At 43.4% G+C, this 25619-nt stretch overlaps 1 protein-coding gene across 1 annotated transcript in view; it reads left to right on the top strand.

The window, feature by feature from the left end:
• Nucleotides 1–22972, top strand: part of LOC119402372 (GAS2-like protein 1) — a 254228-nt gene extending 231256 nt beyond the window's left edge. The window contains exons 8-10 of the mRNA XM_037669506.2: nt 4345–4443; nt 13608–17621; nt 18273–22972. Coding sequence (XP_037525434.1) covers nt 4345–4443; nt 13608–13919 — 411 coding nt within the window. The 3' untranslated portion in view covers nt 13920–17621; nt 18273–22972. The remainder of the gene's footprint in view (nt 1–4344; nt 4444–13607; nt 17622–18272) is intronic.
• Nucleotides 22973–25619: the final 2647 nt, after the last annotated feature.

Here is a 25619-nt window from a genome sequence, read left to right as displayed (position 1 = left end):
GGGGGGCCCGGGGGGCCCGGCCCCCCCCCGAAATTTGTCCAGCCTTTTATATTCCCGGGCAACTTTTTTTCTTTTTACCATGAAAAGACTTTCTTTCGAATAATTAGGCCTTGGGCCCCCCCCCGAAAAAATATTCTGGCTACGTGCCTGCGTAGGGGGGTCACCTCGGGTCACCTCCGAGGGTGTCAATGCACCAGGTGCGGTCTATAATGCTGGATCGCGCTCGCGAACTTCAAAATTCATATAAAATACCTTCCAAGCTTTATTCGCTGTCGATATTTTGCAGATGGTACAGGCACGTACACGGGAATCGATCCAGCAGGCTATCTCGGCCGCGAAATTTTGTGTCAGTACCCCTTTAAGTGATGCGCGCGTGTGGCGTCGGCGTGGCTGCAGCGTGCGTAATCGTGACTCATCAATGGCGCAAAAAAAAATATATACACATATAATCTACGCACGCCTCCGGAGGTTGTGGCTAGCTTATGCGCCGACCCGGTGCATGGCGTCCATAGAATGCAATCTACTCTTGAAAATGAGAGGTTCGCGGGTTTGATTCCCGGCAGCTGCGGCTGCAGTTCGATAGAGCCGAAATGCTGAGATGCCTGTGTACTTGGATTTAATTTCACTTTAAAGAAACCCCGGTGCATTGTGGTCGTAGCGGGACAAACGTAGACACAAGAGCAGAGAACCACACAGGACAGGCGCTAAACTTCAGCTGGTTTTTTAATAATAGAAAACACTTGCTTGGAAACTAACGTACAAAGCAACCATGTCAATCATCCAGCCTGATAACGCAAGCTCTTGTGTCTACGTTTATCGTGGTACGACCACAATGAATTCTTTTTTGAATCAATAATTATTTTGCCTAAGGGCAGACTTTCGAAAAAAAAACTAGCCCAATTTGCAGTTCTTTTAAACCCCGGTAGTCGTAATTAATCCGGGACCGCCCTACCCCCTGGGCGTTATGATCGTTCTGGCGCGCAAAGCTCAAGAATTGTAACTTTCATCAGCGACAGTGGTAAGAAATCTGGCAGAGGCGCTATCCAGCATGCAAAAGGAAACAACTTGTACTTTGTCCGTCACAAAATTTGCCCGCATTGACCTTCAGTTGAATTTTAGACTACCGATTTGCCGCTCTTGCGTCCTCCTCAATTCCTACGTCCCGCACATCAGAGCCAAAATGCAACCACCTTCCTGCGACCATCACTGCTATCAGCTAAATTGCGAACTCGCCGGTGTGTCCAAGTGTGTCACAACCATATGTGATCCCATACTCCTCTCTGTAATGTTCTGAAATGAACACAACAGACTGTTGCATGTCCGGCGTCCGCATCGCGAAAGATGGCGCGAGAAACGCGGTGAAAGTGATGCGCGATGCTAAAAAAGGAAATAGGGGACACGGCCTTCCCGCGGCATTGGCGCGGTCAGCTGTTATGGCGGCAACCCGTCTTCCTCTGTTGCTCCCGAATGGCGAGACTGTGGCGCCATCTCTGTGCGGAAAGAAGCGAAAGCGGGATTCTTTCGTGCGCTGCAGCTGCGCCGGTAGAAATCTCCGTAGCGCGGGCGCGATCGATGACGCCAGACAGTCGCGAGGATGAGCGACCTTGGTGAGTGCGAAGGGGAGGGGCCGGGAGGAAGGGGCGCCCGGAGGCCTTTGTCTTTCCCCAGCCGCCCTCGTATCCCCCGCGCCGATGCGCTCATCCCGGTGCCCGCTTTTAACGACCGCCGGCGGCGCGCTTACGTAATGCGCCGAGGTTCTCCGGCGCAACTATGCTACCGCTGGTCTCCCGCTAGGCTCTGGGAGAGACAAGACTACTTATACTCGATTACAACCTAAGAGTGCCAGCTCCGCCCGCAACCGTCGCAGTACATCCCACCGAAAAAAATTTGCATAAATGATCCACCCAATAGCGCTTGCTCATTTTCGTGACGTCGAGCACTTCTCGAGTGTTTCAGATGACTTTCCCATACAGACACACGTTAGTGCCACTTGTTCTGGGTCGGAACCTTGAATGTCCTGGTAAATTTCGTCAGGGATTGACATTATACTGCTCCACCATACATAACATTTTAGGTAATACCAACGGACTTTTATCTCTTTATATGCGTAGTGTTTACATTAGCTGAAAAAAAGTACCTATGGTTCGAGCGGAAACGAGCCACCGCGAATGTCTTTCACAGGTGAAGGGTGCCACGGTTTGGTTGGCAGAACGGACATTTTCTCCTAGGTTGTAACCAAGTATAGCACCCTTTAATTTTCATGGCAGAGGAAAGTGAGAACAGGGACACGAGAAAATGGAAAGAGACACCATAAGACTCCATTTGTTTTGTCTGTTTTGCTTTGTCTTGTCTGCATGTCTCTTTTTCCACAATGAGTCCCTACCAAACTGGCTCACCTTTCTGTCATTTTTACTTTCCTATTTACCTTTTCCAAGGCCTCATACCTTCATAGTTGCGTTTTGTGTCTCAGTGGTAGGCAGTTAGCTACTGGAAAGATCAAATAAGCCCACTTATCTCAGTAAATTATGAAACCGTACGTGGAAGCAGTCAGCAGTTTCAAAAGAGCTTCAGGTTGAAGCCAGTGTTCTGACGCAGACACTTTGTCTTTGTCTGTGTAACAATTTAGGCTGTTCCTATCATTGAAATCAGACACAGAGGTCTCCTTTTTCTGAGGCTTCCATTGTTCAAAGAGGTGGGCTACAGGACTTGGTGTGGCATCTTCAACTTTGTTGTGTCAAAGGCAGAAAAGACAGACGCACAAAAAGTTGAATCACATAATGCACAATGCTAACCAATCTTGTCAATACAGCTATCAGGACAAGCTTGTAATTCGGACTGCAGCAGCAGTAAAAAAATTGGGGGACGCTTAAGCTTCGCCTTTATGAGTTGAACGCGATAGCGATATCCGGCCCCATCCTCATCGTGCTTTATTTCGCTCGTCATTATGTTCAGTCGCTCGGTTTCCACTCTCTTCAACAGCACTCTTGTGACAACAGTGTACCCACTACGTGTGTGTAAGAGAATGCACGCACTAATGTGTATGCCCTTTGTAATGGGTTGAATGCTTTAAGCCAGCAGCAATTACGCGCGATACTTTTTCGAAGTTGTAATGCACCCACCACTTGTTCGTAAGGGAATACGCACAGTGATGTGTGTGCCTTTTGTAATGGGTGGCCGGCTTTAAACCACCAACTCGTTATGCAGTTCACATGGTGTGAGGCCCGATGGCAATATACGCTTGTACCCAGTTTTACTGCGATATTACATCTCGTACCGTGACACCTGTACACAGGATGCGTATGTTTGTCAATCATTAAAGTTAATTTCAGTGCAGTGCCAAGCAATCGAATGGCTCTGTGGTAGAACACCTGCTTGCCACGCAGACGGCCTGGGTTTGATTCTCACTCCAACCTAAGATTTTTTATTATTTATTTTATTTGCATCTTTCTCGATTTTTCGGTCACGGACAAGATGATGATTTTTCGCTCAAAACCAACGACACTGACACTGACACCAGAATTTCTGCGGAACGAGCTCTTTAACGCTATCGCGTTAATACCGTGCCTCCTCTGTGTGCCATCGTTACTACCTGTGTGCCACCAGAGTCAAAAGTTGCTTGGTTCACTGTGATTGGATGCCTTATGTGTACGTTGTCTCTAGGAGAACTTGCGTTTGGCCTAGTTGGTGCTTACTGTTTGACATTTTGACCGCACAAAAAAAGACGAGGACAGAGGGAGGTACGACGACATGGGCGGTAAACTTTCAACTCATTTTATTCAGTGAAAGACGTAGCAATATATAGCGAGTTTTTGACATGCGCAGACACAGTTACGTCCGCTCATCAGTCTAGTGGGGCAGCCACCTGTCCAAGAAAGACATTTCCGATTGAAATAATCTGATAGAGGTGTCACTCACTGACACAATCATCACTTTTCTTTCTAATAAAGTAAGCTTCTAATAGCTCTCGAGCTGTTTGATCTTGGCTTCTGCCCAGAATCTTTATCCCTTGAAACCGTGGTTCACACGTGCAGTCTTTACAGTGCGCAGGCAGGTGCGCGAAAACGTCTTCTTTCTTTAACTTTTGCTCGTCCCTCTGTCCTCGTCTTTTTTGTGCGGTCAAAATGTCAAACAGTACGTTGTCTCGTTTAGATTTTTATGCTGCAATTTATAACATTGGATGGCATGAATATTGCTGTCTTAGTGTGGCGTGATTCAAAATATGCGCTAGTTAGCACTGACAAAAGGCATAAAACCATTTCTCGAACACGAGCATTCACGAAATCAGTGTAATAGATTTTGTACGACAGACTTGCTCATTATTCTCTTCTTCTCGGCCAATTCCAGGTCCGCAAGATTGCCAGTCGTGTGTGCCAAAGTGAGACCCAGATCAAGCGCATCTCAGAGGGCCGATACTGCATCGGGGGTCGCATCTACTTTGTCAGGGTGAGTACTTTACATGTGGAAATACACAACCTCACGCACATAACTCCAAGAGTAAGGAGACTTGACACACACAGTATAAAAATAGTTCACTCGCCATTGCAGTCATTCTTTCAGTTTCAGTACATGCCTTAATGAAATGTGCTCGAATGGAACTACTGTATAAACAGAATATTGGCACTAATATGCTCCCCCGTTAATGTTTTTCTTTCACGTTAAGCGTGCAAAGAACACCTGTGTGCTTAGATTTAGATGTATGTTAAAGAACCACAGGTGGTCGAAATTAATTCAGTCTCTCTCACTACGGCATGCCTCGTAATCATATAGTTGCTTTGGTGCGTAAAACCGTAGTAATTACTTTCTTGTTAAACGCATGATGGATTGCTTTCAGAGGCATAAGGCTGCTTCTACAGGATTTGCAACCATGCATGCTCATTTTTGTTAACACAAATCCTGTTTATTGCTTGTGCTGTGAAAAATATGCCCAAAACTCTGATTTTCCTTGTGACACATATCGCTTCACTTGGCAACATCACTTAGTTCACGGCCGGGTACCCTTCTTCGACTGAACATCACTTTCTGCTGGCTGAAGGGGATAACACCAAATCTTCACCATGTACAGCTCAGACACTACAAATAAGAGATACAATAGTGCCAACGTCCTCACGACATTTCACTCGGCATAAAAAATCAATGTGCCAGAAAGCTAAAGGCACTGACCAACACCTGACTATGATTCAGGCTTGTTATACGTTTTTTCTTGTCATCCAAACCTTATTCTCATGATTTAACATCATGCTCAGAGTCACTTCGGCTAGAGACAGTAAAGAAATCACATGTAAACGGAACAGAATCGTCGAAGGAACATTATCGAGAGGGCCTGGCTACCGGTTCATCTGCCATCTTCACGAACAAACCAAGTGAACCGCTATCTTTGAGTCGCTGGTAAAAATCGGCGCCGCTTGGGTAAAAAACTAAACTATGCAGGAACCGAAACATTAGTGCTTACAGAATGTGCTAAATGGCACAACTAGTTGATAGGAGCACCATATTTTTAAATTCTCACTCGGCACGTTCGTGTAACCAGTGATTCACGTTCTATAGGCGCGGTGACGAAAGAGTTAGGAAAACCCCAAGGGGGTCACAGTTAAGAAATTAAGTTTTGCACGACAGTTTCCCTGATAACCCACATTGCAGTTGCTGAACATGAAAGCAACCTTTTTTTTCTTTTCATATTAAGATTTTTCTTTCAATGAATAGCACAGTGCAACATTTACTTTTTTTCTTAATTGAGGCCCACATCATTTGTACTATCATGCATGAAATGTTCGGAGACTGTGTCGTTCAGCTGTGAAGTTGGCTTTGCCGGATAGTAAGTCTCTGTGCAGTGAAGCCATCTTCTTGTGTAACGTAGCATGCAGTGAAGCAGTCAGCCTCACTGCTGGCAGGATGCGTTGACAATTTGATTTATTATTATTATTATTTACTAGTTTACATTAAGCAGTAGCAAATGTCATGAATTAGTTACTTTGAGACTTGCACACTTTTCAAAGGCATGCATGTTACAAAAAAAGGGGAGGACACTTTAGTTTCGTCTCAAGAGCAATAGTGTAATTGGGCCCTTTGCATCGCCTTCTCAAGCGATAGCCTTGCTTTGCTTCTTGGTGAACACCTAATCCATCCCGCAAGGAACGGAACATCTGTACGAGTAACATTGGCCATTTAAAACTATCCTGTAATGCCTACTCCAAGTGCAGCTGTGAAGTGGCCACTACGCCCTAATTCTTCCTGTTGCGAATCAGCAAAGCACCCACTACGTGTCCGTTAGGTAACACGCGAACCTACGCAGCTGCCCACATTGTTGATGCTTTGGCTGATGATGATGGCTAAGTATGCCTGACTGCGTTGTAATGGGGGTGCCTTCAAACCCCTCACTCGTTGTGCAATTCACGTCTCGATGCCTGGCGTGATTCTGCGCTCTTGCCACGCAACATTACATGCATTAAGAAGACTCCTCACATTACATGGCATTCGTATAGGGTCTTTTTTGGTAGCAGGTTCAAGCAGTGGCGTGGTTCTCTGTTAGAACGCCTCTTTACCATGCACTCAAACTGATGGTTTTTTTTATTGTGTATTTATTTGCATGTACCGTGTAAACGCATGTAAGGGCCGCACCCCGTTGTTATTAAGTACATATTTAAAAAAAAAACGCGTAAGAGCCGCACCCACACTTTTGTTAACCCACACGTATTCAAAATGCGCGCGTGCATGCGAGCTTTTGAACGTCGTCAATAGATGGCGCAAGAAAAACGTAACCATCATCATCATTAATAAAGTTTACAGCGGTTTACAGGTACAGTACGTCACTAGCATATTTTGTTGAACTTTCTCCGTGCTAAGGTGTTCATAAAGCTTGATAAATATTTTAACTATTTGATGAGTGTTCATACACGCGTTACCTAAAGGTTAAACCGGGATTTTATCCTTCGCATCTCACACCACTATACAAATGTGTTTTCTATATTGGCATTAGCATCACCAACTTGTGCAGTTCAGCTGGTCATTTGCAGGAGTTGTGCATGCCGTATTGTCTCTCGTGCTTGTCTTCTGCCGAGCGTTCATGTTGTGGCACGATGGGCAAGCACTTGAAAGCTACACGGCTGGCTACAAGTTAAAGGTGATCGAGTTTGCGCACGAGCATGGGAAATGTGCCGCCAGCAGAAAATTCGGCGTCCACAAAAAAGTGCTTTTGAAGATGGTGCGCGCAAAAGGAAGCTCTGGAAAACATGAACAGCAAAAAGCGCGCTTTCCGAGGAAAGCCATGCAAGTTTCCGGAACTAGAAGAAGAGTTGTTCTGTTATGGTGACAGAAGTGCGAAATGATGGATATGCACTAACAACAGACATGCTGCGCGTGAAGGCACCAGCCTTGGCACGTGCGAAGAATATACCGGCCGGGACTTTTAAGGCTAGCGCTGGCTGTGTGCAATGATTTGTGAAAAGGAAGGGTCTCTCCTTTCGGCAAAGGACCACGTTGTGCCAGCAGCTGCCAGAAGACTACACCGATAAGGTGCTTTGTTTCCATAAATATGTCATCGGCCTTCGCCATCAACATAATTACCTACTGTCTCAAATAGCGAACGCAGATCACACTCCTGTGTGGTTTGACTGCCCGGAAAACTACACAGTCAAACTGAAAGGCAAAAAGAGCATCGCCGTGCGGACCACCGGCGCTGAGCACGAACGCTGCACAGTCATGCTTTGTGTGACTGCGGACGGGCGGAAGCTACCCCCGTACATTGTGTTGAAAAGAAAGGATTCCCAACGAAGTGTTCCCCAAGGGAGTCATAGTTCGAGCCTAAGAAAAAGGTGGATGAACGATGACTTGGTGTTCGACTGGGTGAAGTGTGTTTGGCAAAACCGACCAGGAGCGTTGTTGGCCAAACGGTCACTTTTAGTGTTAGACAGTTTCCACTGTCACCTTACCGATGAAGTGAAGGAACACCTGCGCCGTGTCGGCAAAGACGTGGCCGTGATTCCGGGCGGCCTCACTGGAATGCTGCAGGCTTTGGACGTCAGCGTTAATTGGCCTTTTAAGGTTGAATTCCGAAGGCTCTACACTGAATGGATGGCAAGCGGCAGCCACGAGCAGACGCCGACCGGACGGCTGAAGAGGGCACCGCTTGCAACTGTTCTCGGTTGGATACTGTCGGTGTGGAGCTCAGTGTCGACGCACGTTGTGACCCGAAGCTTTAAAGTCACCGGTATATCCAACAGCCTGGATGGCGCTGAAGACGACTGCTTGTGGGAGGATGTGCTCCGCAACACACCATCTCGGAAACCGAGTCCGAGGACTCGTTGAGCGACGATGATTAGGCACATATGCTCTATCCTGCAATAAACATTCTTTGTTCACTAGCCTGTACGTTTTTTTTCTTTTGCTTCAAAAAAAAAAGATTGCACGTTGTGTGTATGGGCCGCACCCTGAAAATTGGCCCTCGGTACTCGAAAAAAAGTGCGGCCCTTACACGCTTTTATACGATATATCGAATTTTTGCTCATGGAAAACACTGATTTTTTGTTCACTACTGACACTGGAATTTCTGCGAAACAAGCTCTTTAACGCTTTTCGCTTTAAATTTCGGCAGCCCTTGCCCTGTCAGGAAAATGGGAGCAAGCGAAGCTTCACATCTGTGTGCCTGACATACTACTTCTCTTTTCTTTCTTTCAACACACTGTGCAATGTTTCTAACTGTTTCCTTCGTCCATGCTTGGAATGGGACCTTCATTCACATGCTTAGCAGTGCAACATTTCAATTGTTACAGGCAACGACAGTCACGCGGGAAACAATGAAATGTGGTGGCATGAAATGACAAGCGACCTCAATAAAAGATCACATTGCCATATCAGAAACAACTGATTGCCAACAAGTTCATGATCGAGAGAACGTCAGTTATTAGAAAACGGCACATACAAACACGCATGTCACCTGCACACCTTAGGCCTTATTTATGTACACCCACATTTCTGTACACTCTCCAGCACCAAGTTTTTCACAAGCTATGCCACTGCCACCAGAATCTGTAACTGAGGGAAGCTTTGCTTAAAAACTATACCAGTTGGTTCCAAAAAAGAAATGGGTTTCTTCACACAGGCATTCTCTTTTTAAGCCTTGATGCTGGAATGGTTGCCAGAACATATGCCCGTGCTCATTTTGTCTTGCAGCAAGATGCTTACTTAGGTTGGTTGGTTGGTTGGTTAGTGTGCATGTTGAATGTGTTATGTGTATTTAAGAGAATGAGACAGCCAGTCTTGGTGTTGGATGATACACCTTGTTAGTTTTCGTTATTGCGCTCAATGCACGTCGGTGCTCTTCGTCTTCTCTCTTTTCTTTGCCTCTACAATTGTACGGAATAATTTGCAGTTTATGCTGTGGTGTGGCTGCTGGTGTGTAAAGGTTACAGTTTTGGTTTTGTTTCCCAGCTTTGAAAACACGAGTTCGGAAGCATTACAGTACACTGTACTTCCAATAATTTGACCCTGAAGGGACAAAATAAATTGGTGCAATCATCTGGCAGTTAAAACTAAGCAAGAGGCAGAAAAAGAAGCCTCTCAACGCATTAATAATTTGGCAGTATTTGCCAATGCACCCAACTTCCCGAAACGTCTCTGTGTTTTTCACCTTGACTTGGTCAGTGACCGCATCTACATCCTCGGCACCCAACTTGTACATCTAACCCCGCCACGGTGGTCTAGGGGTTATGGTGCTCAGCTGCTGACCCGAAGGCCGCAGGATGAAATCTTGGCTGTGGTGGCCGCATTTTCCATGAAGGTGAAAGTGCTTGACGCCCGTGTACTAAAATTTGTGTGCACATTAAAGAACCCCAGGTGGTCGAAATTTGCAGAGTCCTACACTACGGCGTCTCTCATAATCATATTGTGGTTTTGGGACATTAAGCCCCATTAATTAAACCCCATTTGGGACATTAAACTCCATTAAACCCCATTAATTGGGGACTCATATATGGCCGCGATGTGCCTGAACATTGTCCAGGCTCAAACAAGCATCCACCCTCACGCAGTGCCAAGAGCGTTGTTGGCCATATACTGTGACCATATATGGCGTTTTTGTGTTGCAATAAACATCAGTTGGAAGTAGCGCTCTGTGTGTCGTCTTCTTGTTCCCGTCTTTGTGCGCTTAATGGTTTCATAATGTCAGTGTACCAACTAGCTCGGACCCAGCCTCTTATTCAGTATACTGTGAGGTTTCAACACTGAGACAAGTAGAGCCTCGTGCATGTGAAACTACATCTGAAAGGGATCACCTGGGAATGAACTCACGTTCTGTGCCACAAAACTAGTAGTTTGATATTGAAAACTTATTAAAAACCTTGCAGCGATTTCATCGAAGGTTGCACTAGGTCTCCGAATGGCCCCACCACCTACCTGACTTGTTGACATCAACCTGCAGCAGTTTGTCAGATCCTCATTTTTCAAAGCACATATCATACTGCATGCGCTGCATAGCTGTGACGTCACAAATGAACAATGTCGAAGTGCAAAAGGTCTTGGCAGCAGCATACTGCAGCACTGTTATTGAAAGCGGTGTGGATTCTAATGAGAAACACGTTTTGGCTGCGGTTGACTTCTCTGTGCATTAGATGAAAACATGAACATGCAGGTTGCAGAGAATAGGCTAAAAGCAATGGGCACTAGCAATGTTTTACTTTGTTTGAATAACGGGATTTGTCCAAACACTCGCCTCTTTAACTGCACATTCAGCGATGGCAGAATATTCGGAAAGATTCGATGATGGTCTTTTATAATCAAATACGCTTCGAATAATGAAAATATTCTGTTCAATTTCGAAATTTGAAATATTCGCCCACCCATAGAAAAATGGAATTCTGCCCTTCATTTTCTCTTTTAATAGCGAACCTATGATCACAGTTTCAACATTCTTAATCAGTCATTTATCTGTCTAAACTGATTCAGTAGTGTTCCACTTCAGTGTCACATTAACTGAAGACTGTGCCCAGTTGTATTGTGTATGTATTCCGTCTAGAAACGAGAACACTACGTTGTGTGTGTTATTTTACATTGTGCTATGCGCGCTTATTTTTTTATTGTAATGTGATCAGGTTTCATCCACAATTACTGTTTGCTCCACTCGGTGCAGGTCGCGCAGAAGTGGGGAAGCTTTGAGATTGTTCAGATTTCAGATTGTTCCGGTAACATTACAGGCAAAATGCGACTAGCACAAGCAATAACGCTGGAAGGTTCGATCACTGATGTATAAAAGATGTGTTCCACCAATGATCAGATCACTGATGGCCAATGACTGTGACCCACACTATCATTGCACAGCATGTATTGCTTGTACTTTGAGTTGCTCAGTTTTCTGGGCACAAGTTGACTACCGCCTTCTTCATCCTCACTACCACGGGACAATAGTAATGTTGCTTACCGTTACGTTATGTAAATATTCCTTTCATTGTGCTCGCACTTCTCCTGCTTTTACCAGTGGAGCTGTTTGTGCCAGCCATTGTTTGTAATCCGGCAATAGAAAACTATCATGAACCTGCACGCGTCATTTCGTCCTCTTCTCCATCTTTTCCTTCGCTCTGTGAACACGTGTGCCGATTTATGTGGCATGGGATGGAATAACTCTTGATTGGTGAGAGAATGACTACAGAGAGAGAGAGATGCTAGAAAGAAGGAGAAAGAAAATTTCTTGACGAAGCGGGATTCAAACCCGCATACCCACGATCCTTTACAACTTCCAGTGCCTCGCTACCTATTGCAAAGCGCTGTTCTCTTCCGAGACTGTTGCACATTACTTTAGTTTTCTGCATATTAATTTTCCTTGTCCAATTCAGTAATCATGAGTTGCTGTTCACCCCCCGAGTTACACATCAATGCAACGTCATCAGCGAATTGCTGGTTACTGAGGTACTCTCCGTTAACTCGCATCCCCAGCTATTCCCAATCTTGGGCCCTGAAAACCTCCTCCAAGCTCGCAGTGGATAGCATTGGGGAGGTCGTGTCTCCCTCCCTGACACCCTTCTTTATTGAGATTTTGTCACTTGCTTTATGGAGGACTATGGTGGTTGTGGAGCCACTGTAAAGATTCACTTAGGACAGGTAGTAACCGCGGAGCTGAACCATGAGAGACTGAAGGAACTAAAAGAATAAAAATGGGATGGAGCACATTTGGCAAGCACTATCAAATCATGAGTGGTAGTTTACCACTATCCCTCAATAGGAAGACATACAACAGCTGCATCTTACCGGTACTTACCTACGGAGCAGAAACCTGGAGACTTACAAAGAGGGTTCAACTTAAACTGAGGACGACTGAGCGAGCAATAGAAAGGAAAATGATAGGTGTAACCTTAACAAAAAGAGAGCAGAGTGGGTCAGGGGACAACCGGCTGTTATACATCTGATCGAAATCAAGAAAAAGAAATGGACATGGGCAGGCCATGTAGCGTGTAGGCAAGGTAACCGCTAGTCATTAAGAGTAACTGACTGGACTCCAAGAGAAGGGAAATGGGGGAGGGAAACGGAAAGTTAGGTGGGTAGATGAGATTGAGAAGTTCACGGGTATAACGCAGCAGCTGCAAGTGCAGTACCGGGTTGATTGGCAGGACATGAGAGAGGCCTTTGCCCTGCAGTGGGCATAGTCAGGCTAATGATTATGATCACCCACGATCCAAAAGGGAGCGTCATAACCACTCCATTATCCAGGCATGCAAATAGAACATAACATAGCCTTGTATAGAGGGGGTGGGAAAGGGAAGTGAGGTTGATGAGGAGAGATGTGAGGGTGAAAAGGGAAAGGATGAGGAGAGATAGTAAAGCATAGCATAGAAAGAAAGAGAAATAGGGACAAAAAGGAAAAATAACGGAAAGAGAAAGAAAGACAGAAAGAGAATCAAACAGATCAAAATCGATAGCCAATCGATAATCAATCAGTAGCTAATAATTTTCTGGAAATTGCTTACAAATGCCTTGACATGCATGGTAAGGCATAGTATAAGTCAATTGATAGCCAATTGATACCTAATCGATAACCAATCAATAAACAATGCACTTCTGGAAATTACTTAGCATTGCTCAGGCAAGCATGGCAATACATAGTACAAGGCAAATCGATACCTAATCAATACTTTTCCACAAGCCTGGCTTGGCTACATGGCACCACAAAAAAGTGCGCAAAAAATTCCCGCCACTGCATAACCTTCCGATCCAGTGTATAACCTTCTGAAGAGCACAGGTGGTGTGTGTGCGCGGCTGCACGTGCTCTTCGTCTAGGTGCCTTCTACTTCTCGATCTACTCCGCACAGCTGCATAGGCAGAGCTTAAGCCATGGCATCAGTGTCTATAATAGAGTGGCGCACTCATGAGAAAGAAAAAAAAATAAACTGAAACAAGGAAGGCCACCCAGCTCTGCTATTCCTTGAGGCTTGGCACCAGTAATGCGTAGCTGTCTTAAATCTTTTTTAATTACATTTGTTTACGGTACTTCCCTCTTACCCAATGGCTTGTTGAAGGCCTGTAAGATATTTTAAATAATTAAGTAAATAAATAAACAAGTCTTTTTTGGGCTTATAAGTGGATTATGAAGATGTGATAATTGATGCCTCGTGTCCACTCAATCGCAGCTGCTCAAGGAGAAGCACGTCATGATCCGTGTGGGTGGCGGCTGGGACACCCTGGAGCACTTCCTGTCCCGGCACGACACCTGCAACGTCATCCTGCTGAACCGGCGGTCCTCTACGGCCTCTGAGGACGGCTCGCACTCGCCCTCGTCCGGGTCGACCTGCTCTCTCCTCAGCGGCACGCCGTCGCCCCTGGGCTCGAGCTCAGGAAATTCAACGCCCGCAGGCATGGGTCTGTCGCGACCCAGGTACCGGAGCCCAGCGTCCAGCGTGTCGCTCAGTGCCATCAGTTCGCTGTCCAAGCAAGTGGGGTAGTAGTGAGCGTGGAACAACCCCTGCATTCACTGGCCATAAGCACCATGCAGTAGCATTGTTCGGGAACAGCTTTCTCCAGCGGCTTTAGATGGGTGGGCTGGGCAGCAAACATTTGGCTCAAGAGGAAAAGTCTGCAGCACCTGCAACAGTAACTTGCTTCGGTCAAACTAGATGAGTGTTTGCAGCACAGAGGGTTCGCTAACCCGACTCGGTGTTCCATTGTCACAAGGAACATGCCCCCATTCTAACACAACCATTTGTCCGACTGTCATTGTGGCATGTGCATTTGATGTCATACATTTCATTCATAGATACATGTATGTAGTTGATCAGTGACATCATCAACAGGCTTCCCTGTCTGTCATCTATTCAAAGCCAGTTTTTTTATCATTTAAATATCTCGCCTTCTTCTGTCATCAAGAAGCCATCACTGCTTCATTATTTTTTAGCTCTTTTTTTCATTTTTTAATAATTGTTAGGGTGTTACATCCCAAAACCACGATATGATTATGACAAATGCCGTAGTGGAGGGCTCTGGAAATTTCAAGATAACAGTAGTGTTCACGACAGACTGTGGATGTTCATGTGCAACTAAACAAGATGTAGTTATTACAGTTGGTTACTTTCGTAGTCATGGAAATATTGCTTAGTTAATACAGGCAATGCCAGAGAAGAAAGGCAGTTTTAAAAACATTTTGCTAGGCACTCTATTCTCAGCTGTAAGCGAGGTCCATCTGGAAATCCCTTGGAGAAAGCTGTTCCCACACTTTGCCCACTGGCCTGAAAATTTCAGAAGGGAGAACTCAGGTGCTCTTTAAAAAAATGTGCAACAGACCAGCTGTCCATTGTTGTACTTGCAGTGATTTATTTAGAAAGGTTGATTTTGTAAAGTGTTTTATAACTTTTTTTGCATGACATGCTGTTGCTTTCGAGCCGTTTCACTATAATGCGTCTTCAGCGCACCATGACCTGCACCTGTCGGTGGCCGTGGAAACGACTGATTGCACTCATTTAATGTATGTGAAAGTCGTTTCAGAAGCTGTGAGCACCTTTTGTTCTTCTCATCAACCCTTGAATTTCCCTTGTTACAACTTTCTAAAGTTTCATTTTTTTATGGCTTTCTGCCTTTTGTGTAACGTGCAAAAGCCTTTGCACTGTATTTTAGTACAATCTTACTGCGCATCACCCTCAACAGGCAATGAATCAAGATCACCTTACTTGATTTGCAGTTTTTAAGAGTAACAAAATTCATCCGCTTTCTTCGAAAGACACATTCACATTGGAATGGGAAGGTGAATGGAAAATTGTGTGCATTTCTGTTAGTTAATGCTGACCACCTGGTACTTTGAGGTCATGAACTCTGTGCAAGTATCAGCATGAAGGCAGGAAATCTACTCAACATAGCTTGCATTGCTTAGGATTAGATAAGTTCTGAAGAATAAAAAAATTTTTTCTGTTGTTCATCATTGTGTGTTACTTGCTAAGTATCCCTCCTGTTTTAATGTTTTGTCTTTTTTTCTTGCTACCATTGCTATTGTTTACATGTTCCGTTTGCCTCCTGTTTTTTTTTTTTTGTCCATTATTATTACCCTTTAGTCATTTAGTGAGTCCGTGATCGTTATTTCATTATTCGGATTGACACTTTCGAGTTTTTCACACGCTTCACAGCGACAAGAAACACCCTTGCACATTTTTTTCTTTCTTCGATTCTTGCTCTGAGGATATGGCACTGCACGATTTGAGCACTTGTGAAATTTTAGCACTATTTTGACGTTTTGTTTTATGACTGCAAGCGAGAGTGCTTCGCGTGTCCAGCGAGAAAAACGCCACTAACTTAGAAACTGCATCGCAGAAGCTTTCCACTTTGTCTGCTACTGCTCAGTATCTCAGTTCACTGCCATGACAATGCATTTTTATTGCGTGCCCAAAGATAAACAATTTTTTATTTATGTGCCTATACCTGAGGAAACAGTGTGAACATAGCTTCACTGCTGGCTTACCTAGACGCACCAGATTAATTAATCGTGAGAGAATGTGTTCCTTAATGACTTTTTCCTTGGTAATGAGTTGCAACTGATGAGTGATCATATTGTCATTAGCATAATGCAGCTGTGCGATCTGTTTCCGTGTGAATTCTATGAAGATCTAATGAAATCTCTGTGCTGTTTTGGCTGTATAACTTAGGCATCGAGGAAATACACGCATTTTAGTAGTTGCTTGTTGTATTAAAGAATGATTTTATGTATATACGAAGTGTTGATGTAGCTTTTAGATCACTATTTTGGTATGCTTGATGTGGATCGTTTTAATCACTGTCCAGTTTGAAGTGAACGTTCTGACATTGCTCTGCATCTTTTTAGCCGTACTTTTGCTTCTTGTTGATGTGTTGACTGTTTTTTACTTATCGTACGACAGTTGTGCGAGTCATGAAACATTTTGAGTCTTTGCAGCGATCGTTGGTTACTTGTAAGTTTTTCAGCTTCTTCAGGGAGTGCTATTGAGATCTGAACGAATCGCTTCGAGCATTAATTTTTTTTTGCCATTGTGCTTTGTTGCATGACTGTCCTGTCGTCATGGTAAAAGTCACGCAATAATATATTTCATTGTTTCTTAATATTTCATGCATAAGCCTACTTTCATTTGCAAGCTTTCCAGTCTGTAAGCCTCCCATTCGATTTCCGTACCTGTAGTCTTGTACAAAGGTTTAAGATTTTTTATGCAGGTCAGCGTTGGACTTTAGAAACGTGGAGTAAGCAGGGTGTGTCACCCTGATGTGGCAATCGTGAACAGTTGGCTAGAATTATGTGCTATAAAATCTTACAATTGTGTTTTGCAAAGCATTTCTTAGTGTAAACTATCACTTGTTTGTTTTTGTGACTTACAGAACGGCAAACTCTTTGGACATTTAAGCGTATTTTCTTATTTTTGTTCTAAAGATAAGAAATCAATGTCTATGTTGTATTTTCTTGGTTTGCAGTAAAGTCAGTAGAAATATTTTATTCTGCCTGATTTTCCTTACTTTCTTATGTCTTTCCTAAAAGAACGATAAAGTTCTTTTTTATGAAACACTCATGCTAGTTTATTGACCATGCTAGCATAAATTGTTCCAGTAATGCCATTTCTGTGCTCGCAGCTTTCCAGTAGATTCTTGCAGCCCTAATAAAAGGGGTACTGACACCTTTTTTCGAAGGCGAGTTTGCCATACAAATCTCATGTATGCAGAGACGGCTGTGAGCAAGTGTGAAGCTCATCAAATGCTGATAAGATATTTTATTTTGGTATTGAAAGTCAATTTTTTCCATGGCGCACCTACCAATATCGACACTAGCTTGACGTCAGGCTACAGTACTAATTCAGGTGACTTCACGCAGCAGTCTCGCTAGTTGTCGTGACGTCGGGTACCAAAACTTCCAGGATGGCCGCTTGTGCGTCACCAAAACATTCAAAATGGTCGCTTGTGCGTCATCAACGGAGCCACGGTGTGGAGCGGCGGTGGAAACGCCACCATATATTGTGCGAGCACTTGACTGGAAGCTCATACCGCGTTGTGACGTCAGGGTACAGTATACAAACCGAAACTAACTTTTAAAAACATGTTTTAATTACTTTTTTAGGGTGTACTCGCGTTTAGCACTACCTTTTCTAGGCTCTTGAGAGCCTCGTGGCCTTTTATTTGACGCAAAAAAACAACTGAAAATTTTCGTATCAGTACTCCTTTAAAGGGGTACTGACACGAATATTTTCAGTTGTCGTTTTCTTGCGTCAAATGAAAGGTCAGGCCCTCAAGAGCCTAGAAAAGGTAGTGCTAAGCGCGAGTGCGACCTGAAAACGTAATTACAGTATGTTTTTAAAAGCTAGTTTCGGTTCCTACTGTACCCTGACGTCACAACATGGTATGAGCTTCTCGTCACGTGCTCGCACAATATACAGTGACATTTCCTCGGCCGCTCCGCATGTCCCTTACAAAAATATATTGAGACAGTCTACAGACTGCCTAAAAATGGGTTTAGACAGTCTATAGACTGTCTAAACACATTTTTATAAGAGACCGTGGCTCCGTTGGTGACGCACAGGCGGCCATTTTGGAAGTTTTGATGACGCACAAGCAGCCATCTTGGAAGTTTTGGTACCTAACGTCATCACAACTAGCCAGACTGCTGCGTGAAGTCAGCAGAATTTGTACTGTAGCCTGACGTCAAGCTAGTGTCGATGTCAGTAGGTGCGCCATGAAAAAATTGACTTTAATATCAAAATAAAATATCTTATCAGCATTTGCTGAGCTTCCCACTTGCTCAGAGCCGTCTCTACATACAGCAGATCTGTATGGCAGAGTAAACTCGCCTTCTAAAAAAGGTGTCAGTACCCCTTTAAAATGATCAATATTAACGCGTCGTCTGACACAGTGCTTTCATGAACATTAAGAGCAATTTTTTCTCGATATGCAGCTTGAACCACAGAGCTTTGTTCGAAAAAGGTACCTTCTTTGTACTTTTACGAGCCCTCACAATGTTTAATTTTACTTTCTAGTAGAGGATAAAAGCGAAGGATTCCGGTGGCGTTTACTGTGTGGGTTGCTCGAAACTCTCAAGTGAGTGCTACCTTCAACCAAGTGCCGAGAATACCTGCAAGCAGACTGGTTGAATAATTTCTCTTATTCTTGTGCTAATGTAAGGGTACACTTGCAGTGATACCAGTCCGATGAAACAGGACATGACATCCAAATTGACAGTCTTAACCATGTGGCATAAAATTGTAATTTCAATAAAAGCAGTTGTAAATCTCGGTGAACTTTAGTTACTACTGCTACAGCTGCTTTTTACCTTCATTGACCCATCATACCAAGTAGTATTTTCAAATAAATGGTGGTTGTTAGTAATTGACTGGATCAGTCCTGAGTTTTCTTCAAGTATCAATCCCTGCTGGTGTTCTTTGAATTATGGAACCCTTTAGAAAAATGGAGGATACTTGTTCTTGATAGGCAGCTGTCTAAGCTGGAGCAGAATGAAAATGCTGCATCGATACTGTGGAACCCGAGACTCGTGACATGGCTGAGAGTCAAAATGTATAATCTTGAGGTCATGCTGATCACAAAAGCCCAATGCAGTGATGGCCAGCACTTTGTAGGCATTGTTCAGTACAGTTCTCAAGCACCGAGTTTTGTAGACATTGCCGGGTGCTTGGCAGCATAGAGAATGCGATGCTTAAGGCATGTTCAAAAGAATGCTTTGCGGGAATGATTCACGAGTTGATGCCTTATACAAAAAGGTTACTGAGCATCTTTAACTATCTTTATGGTACAAGTTATGATGGCGTCAGTAGGCATTAGCCAAGAAGCTCAACATACCTTGACCTTTTGTTATATTCGTTAACATTGACGTACAATTAAAACCGAAATTAAATAAAAAGCTAATTACAGAAAATGTTAGGCCTGACGATTAGATTTCTAAGGTCAGCACTGACAAAACTGCTTGTTCAGTTCTATGAACTTGTGTTTAATATATTGTACTATACAGTGGTGCTCCAACTGCAAATTTAGTTTATTTTCAGATGCCTCCATTGCATTCAGTCAAAATTTTAAAGATTTCCATCTATTACAGGAATCGCCATCTGTTCAGACGGCAGCGTGCCATATTAGTTGTAATTTGAGAGAACAATCTCATGTACTTCCTGGGTGGGCCATGGGATTGTTGCTTTTTATGTATTATGAATATCGGCTGCTCACAGGAGTCTTGTAGTGCACTGTATAGTTCTACAATAATGACAAAATATCTCGAGGAAGCTTACAAATACGAACTTGTCTAATGATGGCTATGACGTGCATGGGAAACAAAGACATGATACACTATAACAACAAGCCAGCGTGTTGCGTAGATGAATAAATCGTGGAGATTTTAACAAGAATTATAATGCTGCAGTCGTGCCACACTTGTTCTGCTACCTTGGAAAGAGTTAGTAGTTACATGAAAATGTTCACTGTTCCCTCTGACATCGAACATGTGCAGTACCTTTCCAAATTGCCAAGAAATATTTTTCTACGCTCATGAAGGCCATAATTTTTTGCGCGTAGGCATATTCATTGCAAGTCGGTGAACTTGTAAATGTACAACGCATGTTGCAAGTATTGACAAACACAAAGCCGTATCAAGCCAAACGGAGGAAGTTTGAGCAATTTTACGATGTACTATACATTGCTGTGCCATGCAGGCTGAACCATAAAACTCCTTTAGACTTCAGCACTAGTGTTTTCGCTACAACATTTTCAAGGAAGTGTGCTGTAATGCATGAAAGCATTTACACCATTTTAGCTAAATCACACCTTCTTCCAGGTCTTTGTGTTGGTTGATTTTGAAAGTTATTGCACTGGCCATTGTACTATGGTCTTCAGAGCAGGGAACAGATGAGTTTGTCAACATGGAAACCACATTCTGACATTGTGCAAAAGATGCTCAGGTAGTACATTGCTTGAGGCATGTGATAAAGAATCGCGTAGGCTATGAGAAATTGACATCTATTCCTCGAATATAACTTACGCAACAGAAGGCTTAAAGTGCAACCGCCGTTATGTTACGATTCATCTCCTTTGGAGGCATTCTTATTCTTGAAGTCACACTTTTCATTTAATGCTGATTCGGTGAAATTGAAATCTCTTGCTCACAGAAGTGTTGTCTTAGAAGTACCTGTATGTTTTTTGATGACCTCAATAATGCTGCATTCTCTGAGCAAATAGTACCACTAGCGTACTTTTAAGCTTCCGAATCTTCCTGGACAGAAGCTTTCTACATTCATATGAACGTGCAGTTTGTTCTTAAGAAGCTGAGCTCTAAGTTTATGAAGACAAATTGCAGAGTGTGGCTGAATGTATGATTAAATAGCTGCAGTGATCACTGTATGAACGACACTCCTGTGTTGTTCATGCAGTGTTCATTTGCAAAATATGTGCAGCGTGCACTACAAACTTTTTACAATACTGAGCCTAATATATTCTTTTGCATATCAATGATAAGTTTCTCCCCTTATGGGGAAAAAATCATACTAAGCATAGCTTTAAGCGATATTTTTAATCGCAATAATTGATGTTCACAAGCTTGGGTAGAAAGTTGGTGCCAAGTGGTCATGCTTGTTCTCTGAGTATGAAGCCACCAGTAACAGATTCAATAATATTTTCTCAGTCTGGGTATGGATATGAAGTATGTATACTTATGTAATGAAGAGGGTGCCAAAAAGCTTCGACTGTGTGGATAGTGCTTTTGAGGACAGTTTTCCGAACTAGAGGTCTTCTCAAGCTTCAGATACTCAACTGTCCTCTGACATTCTGCATTTGACGTAATTTTGATATGTGATAAATGGAACTAGTGTATCATGAACTTTTGTGCAGTACTTCAAAATTGTGTACTGTCAACTGAACCACTGGCATGTGATGAAGTGCATTTTGCAGCCATAGCTTAATCATTGCACATGCATTGCTGTCTTCCTGAAGCAGTTTGAGCATTTATGGCACAATCAAATGTGCTGTACTTAGTTTTGTTTTGATGCGGCAATGGACAGCAGGCATCGGCCATTCGGGAACAGAATTCATTGAACATCTCTCCTGTTTATTAATTCCACATAAGACCATCATCTATTCAGTCTTCAGCACAATATCAATATTTAGAGGGCACACCGTCATAATACTATTAATCCCAGTGTCATATTAGCCTGGAAACATGCAATTATTTTATGAAATCATGATTTGTTCGATTGCAGCAGCTTATTTTGCTAGCAAGGAGCACAAGTTCCCTAAAACTCAAAATGCGTTACCAATGTTCACCTTTGATTGCCATTATAAGTAAGGAGTTGATTCCTTAACTTTTTCTTGCATCTTTTAAGGGGCACAAAAGAATTATATTTTTCTGGGATCAGGAAACATATTTGCTGAGGCTGTGTATGCAACTAGTTGGCAGAAAAATACTCATCACTATTATGCAAAACATGCAAAATTCTTCATTCTTGGATGTAGTGGCTAAAGTGCATTTCTAATACATTGGCCTGACATCCTTAATTTCAACCTGTTTTGAATGTTTGTCATCCTTCTGCAGAAAAAGTTTATATTCTGGATTGTGTCGTTGTTATTAGAATACAGTGTCGACCTTGCTTATGAATAAACATAATAGATAGCTCAAAAATGCATAACACCACCAGGTAATGATGTGAGAACTTCTTTCGTTATCACTATTTCCATATTAACATATTGCTTGCTGATGAAGCCTCTGCCCATGTTAATCCTCTGTGAAAACGCTATTCACCTGTGGCGTTCTAGAATTCTAAGTTTTAAACAATATATTCTTTTCTACTGTTCCTTGAGACCAGAATAACGCATCAATATGCAACACTTGTTATAAACTGGATGTCTGAGTTGCAAAATGCACATATTTTGTCAATAAAACCAGTACCTTGTTTCGTAAAGCCTAGTGCTGAGGCATTTTGTTATGGCTATATTTGCAGGTCATCTCTAAAGTGTAGCTTCTTGTCGGCTTTTCTTTAACCCGCCTTTCCTAATACCACTGTTGGCACCCATTGTTGAAGTGCTTCCGCGTAAGAAGTTCTGATGCCAAATTGATCATCTCGTTGCATCTTCACATAACCATTGCCGACAAACACGCGGAGAACCTATGGACGTCGACCGCGTGAAATGTCTAGTTTTCAGTGGGACTGAAGCTCACCTGCGTGGTGCCTGCGAGCACCAAAAAATTTAAGAGCTGTAGGTTGCAATTTGCCAGTGTTCTGATCTTCCTGCTCGGCTTCTTGTGTGGCTGATGGAATACATATTGCTTTGCCATTAATGTTTCTCTTCAACTTTCGAATTGCTTCAGACCACTGCTGTATGCTGCCACTGCTCTAATTGCAAAATGTATGAAGGTTGTGTCAATCTCGTGCAGTTTGCGAAGCGATTCCGCGCACGGTGCATATTCAAGGAGTTACGATTTCTTCTTGTGTGTAAGCGCAAATGTTTTGTCTATAAGAGTGTGTGTTGTTTGTTTCTCAGATTTTAAATAAATGGAAGCTATAACAGACAAGGCATCCTGTTTCTTTACTATAGCATTAGTTGGTATTGAATTCTCTCTATTGTGTTGATGTTGTCATGGCAATAGACAGAACTTCTGTACAAGCCTTCATATTTAAACCTCGCCATACAGCAGGACAGAAACCTGGAGGCTTACGAAAAATGTTCCAATTAAATTGAGGACGCAGCAAACCATGGAAAGAAAAATTATAAAAGTGATCTTCAGTGGGTCAGGTAACAAGCGGGTGTTAAGGACATCTTAGGTGAAATCGAGAAGAAATTGGAATGGGCAGGGCATGGAGCTCGAAGGCAAGATAACCGCCGGTCATTAAGAGCAACAGATTAGACTCCAAGGGAAGGCAAGCGCGATAAGGGAGGCAGAAAGTTAAAGCGGACAGATGAACTTAAAAAGTTTGCGGGAATTGCGTGGCCGCAGCAAGCACGGGACAAGGTCAATTGACGAAACATGGGAGAGGCCTTTGCCTGCAGTGAACGTAGTAAGGCTGATGATGATGATGCGGCAGGACATGTGGGGAGTGACATGCAATAAAGGACACGTAGGACATAGGAACAAACAGCCCTCTCCCACAGTGTAGGTTAGTAGATTGCGTGCAGCGCGGCCAAACCTGCCTTCCTTTTCTTTCTCGAACTTAATTATTTCAAGAACGCCCCAAAAGGAAAACGCACCCTTCTTCGTGGCATATAGCCAGATCCTCCATTTATTCATTGTTTGTGGTAGACTCGTAACCACTACGTTCCATACGGTCTACGAAGTGGTCAGATATAGTCAAACGGCACTTTTAAACAAATGAAAAAGCACAGATTAACTTGCTTTTGTTGAGCGTAGTCGGCTTGTATCGTTGCGATCAGTAGTGTGGGCGACAATTAAAATGAAGTTACCAGTACGATGACTGATTTTGGATTTTCTAGGCGATTCTTTGTAAAGGTTATTTGTGGGCGCTCAATGATGAACACGATTTTGCTCGCGAAAAATACACACCTTTTGCAGCGGCGCCTTTGCATACTGCCGGTGAAACTCCGAGAACCTCGGATCACAAAAAGAAGCGATGGAGACGATGAAATCTATTCAACTTAAGAGAAAAACATAACATTTCTGTTTTTTAACACATGCGCGTACAGATGGGTATGCATTCTACACCGCAGGTCCACAGTTATGCACATGCATACAGTCTATGTATGAATAATGAACCAGTGTTCCAGTAATTGTATAATGAGGAGAGGCGTGAAACTTTGTGCTGAGGAGCTTACATGGCCCCTGCAACGCTTTTCCAGCATGGCCAGGAAACGCTCCCGATCGGTAGTCCAAGCTCCTATAGGAACATGCCAGCCAAACATTATAGCGCAGCACGCGGCCTGGAATTTACAATTAATTCTGAAAGTCAGCTAGAAATTGTTTCCTCTTCTTTCTACAAGTGATGCCATATACCCCAATCACCGCGCCGTATACCCAAATCCACTACTATTGCGCAACTTAGGGCAAACTTCTCGCATTTTTTTTAAATGAATAACCGAGACAGTGTCAGTGGCAGACCCATTTTATTCACACAAGCCGGATGAATTTAGCAGTAGAGTCGTCTTCATCCCGTTCGTCGTCCGGAAGATCTTCGTCGCCATTAAATGCTTCGACCAATTCTTCTTCAATGCATTGTACAGGCTGCGTTTGGGAAGGTTGTTTTGGTAAGGCGTGGTGTAGTCGCAGCTTTGCTTGCAATTTCCCGTGATCGTATCCAGTGACTCGATTGTTCACCCAGGGCCTTGCCACTCCGACTCTTTCTTTCTATTTCTCTCTTTCTCATTCTTTACATGCTATGCTTTACTCTCTCCCCTTCTCCTTTCCTCCCTCCTCACCCTCGCATCTCTCCTCCTCTCGCTCACTTTCCTTTCCTACTCCCTTGCCGTACGATACTATAGAAGGCTATGCTGTGATCAGTCAGCGTGCCTGGATAGCCGAGTGGACACCTAGTGCTTTGAGATATGAAAAAGAAAATTAAACAAAATGAACTCAAATCAACGCTTCAGAAATTGATAGCACTAGAAACTAATGAGCCCGGTGCACTAAAAGACGATATACGAGCGATAAAACGGAAAATTGAGGTATTTGAGCAGGAACGCTACAGAGGAACCCTTCTTCGTGCAAGAGCACAGGCGTGGACGATGGGGGAGACGCCCACAAAGCGCGCGCTTGGAATCGAGAAATCACATGCGCGTCGTAGTCAGATCGAAGTAATAGAGGAAAATAACATTCCAGTAAATACCAAAACAGAACTATAGCAGATGCCTTCTTTCGGTACTAAAAGGGTCTCTTTTCCGCTGCATTAGTTGACGTAAAAAGTTCAAAGACACTTCTCTAATCCGGATGCCGCAATTATCTGACGAAACGAAAGATGCGTTAGAGGCGCCTATAACAGTTTCCGAAATTGAAAAGGCAATGGACAATCTCGTTCCTGGAAGGTCGCCTAGACCAGGTCTCGGTGCGATGGGGTACAAAGCGTTTAAAACGGAACTGCCATCAGTCTTACAAGCTGTCTTCAAGGAAGCTTATACAACCAAAGCATTACTTCCATCATTCGCCGAGACACACACTATTCTCACACCAAAGACAGAGGAAAAGGCAAAATTACAATTCGTTACTTCGTATT

This window comes from Rhipicephalus sanguineus, chromosome 8, assembly GCF_013339695.2.
Source record: "Rhipicephalus sanguineus isolate Rsan-2018 chromosome 8, BIME_Rsan_1.4, whole genome shotgun sequence".
Lineage (NCBI taxonomy): Eukaryota > Metazoa > Arthropoda > Arachnida > Ixodida > Ixodidae > Rhipicephalus > Rhipicephalus sanguineus.
This window is presented reverse-complemented; position numbering and strand designations above follow the sequence as displayed.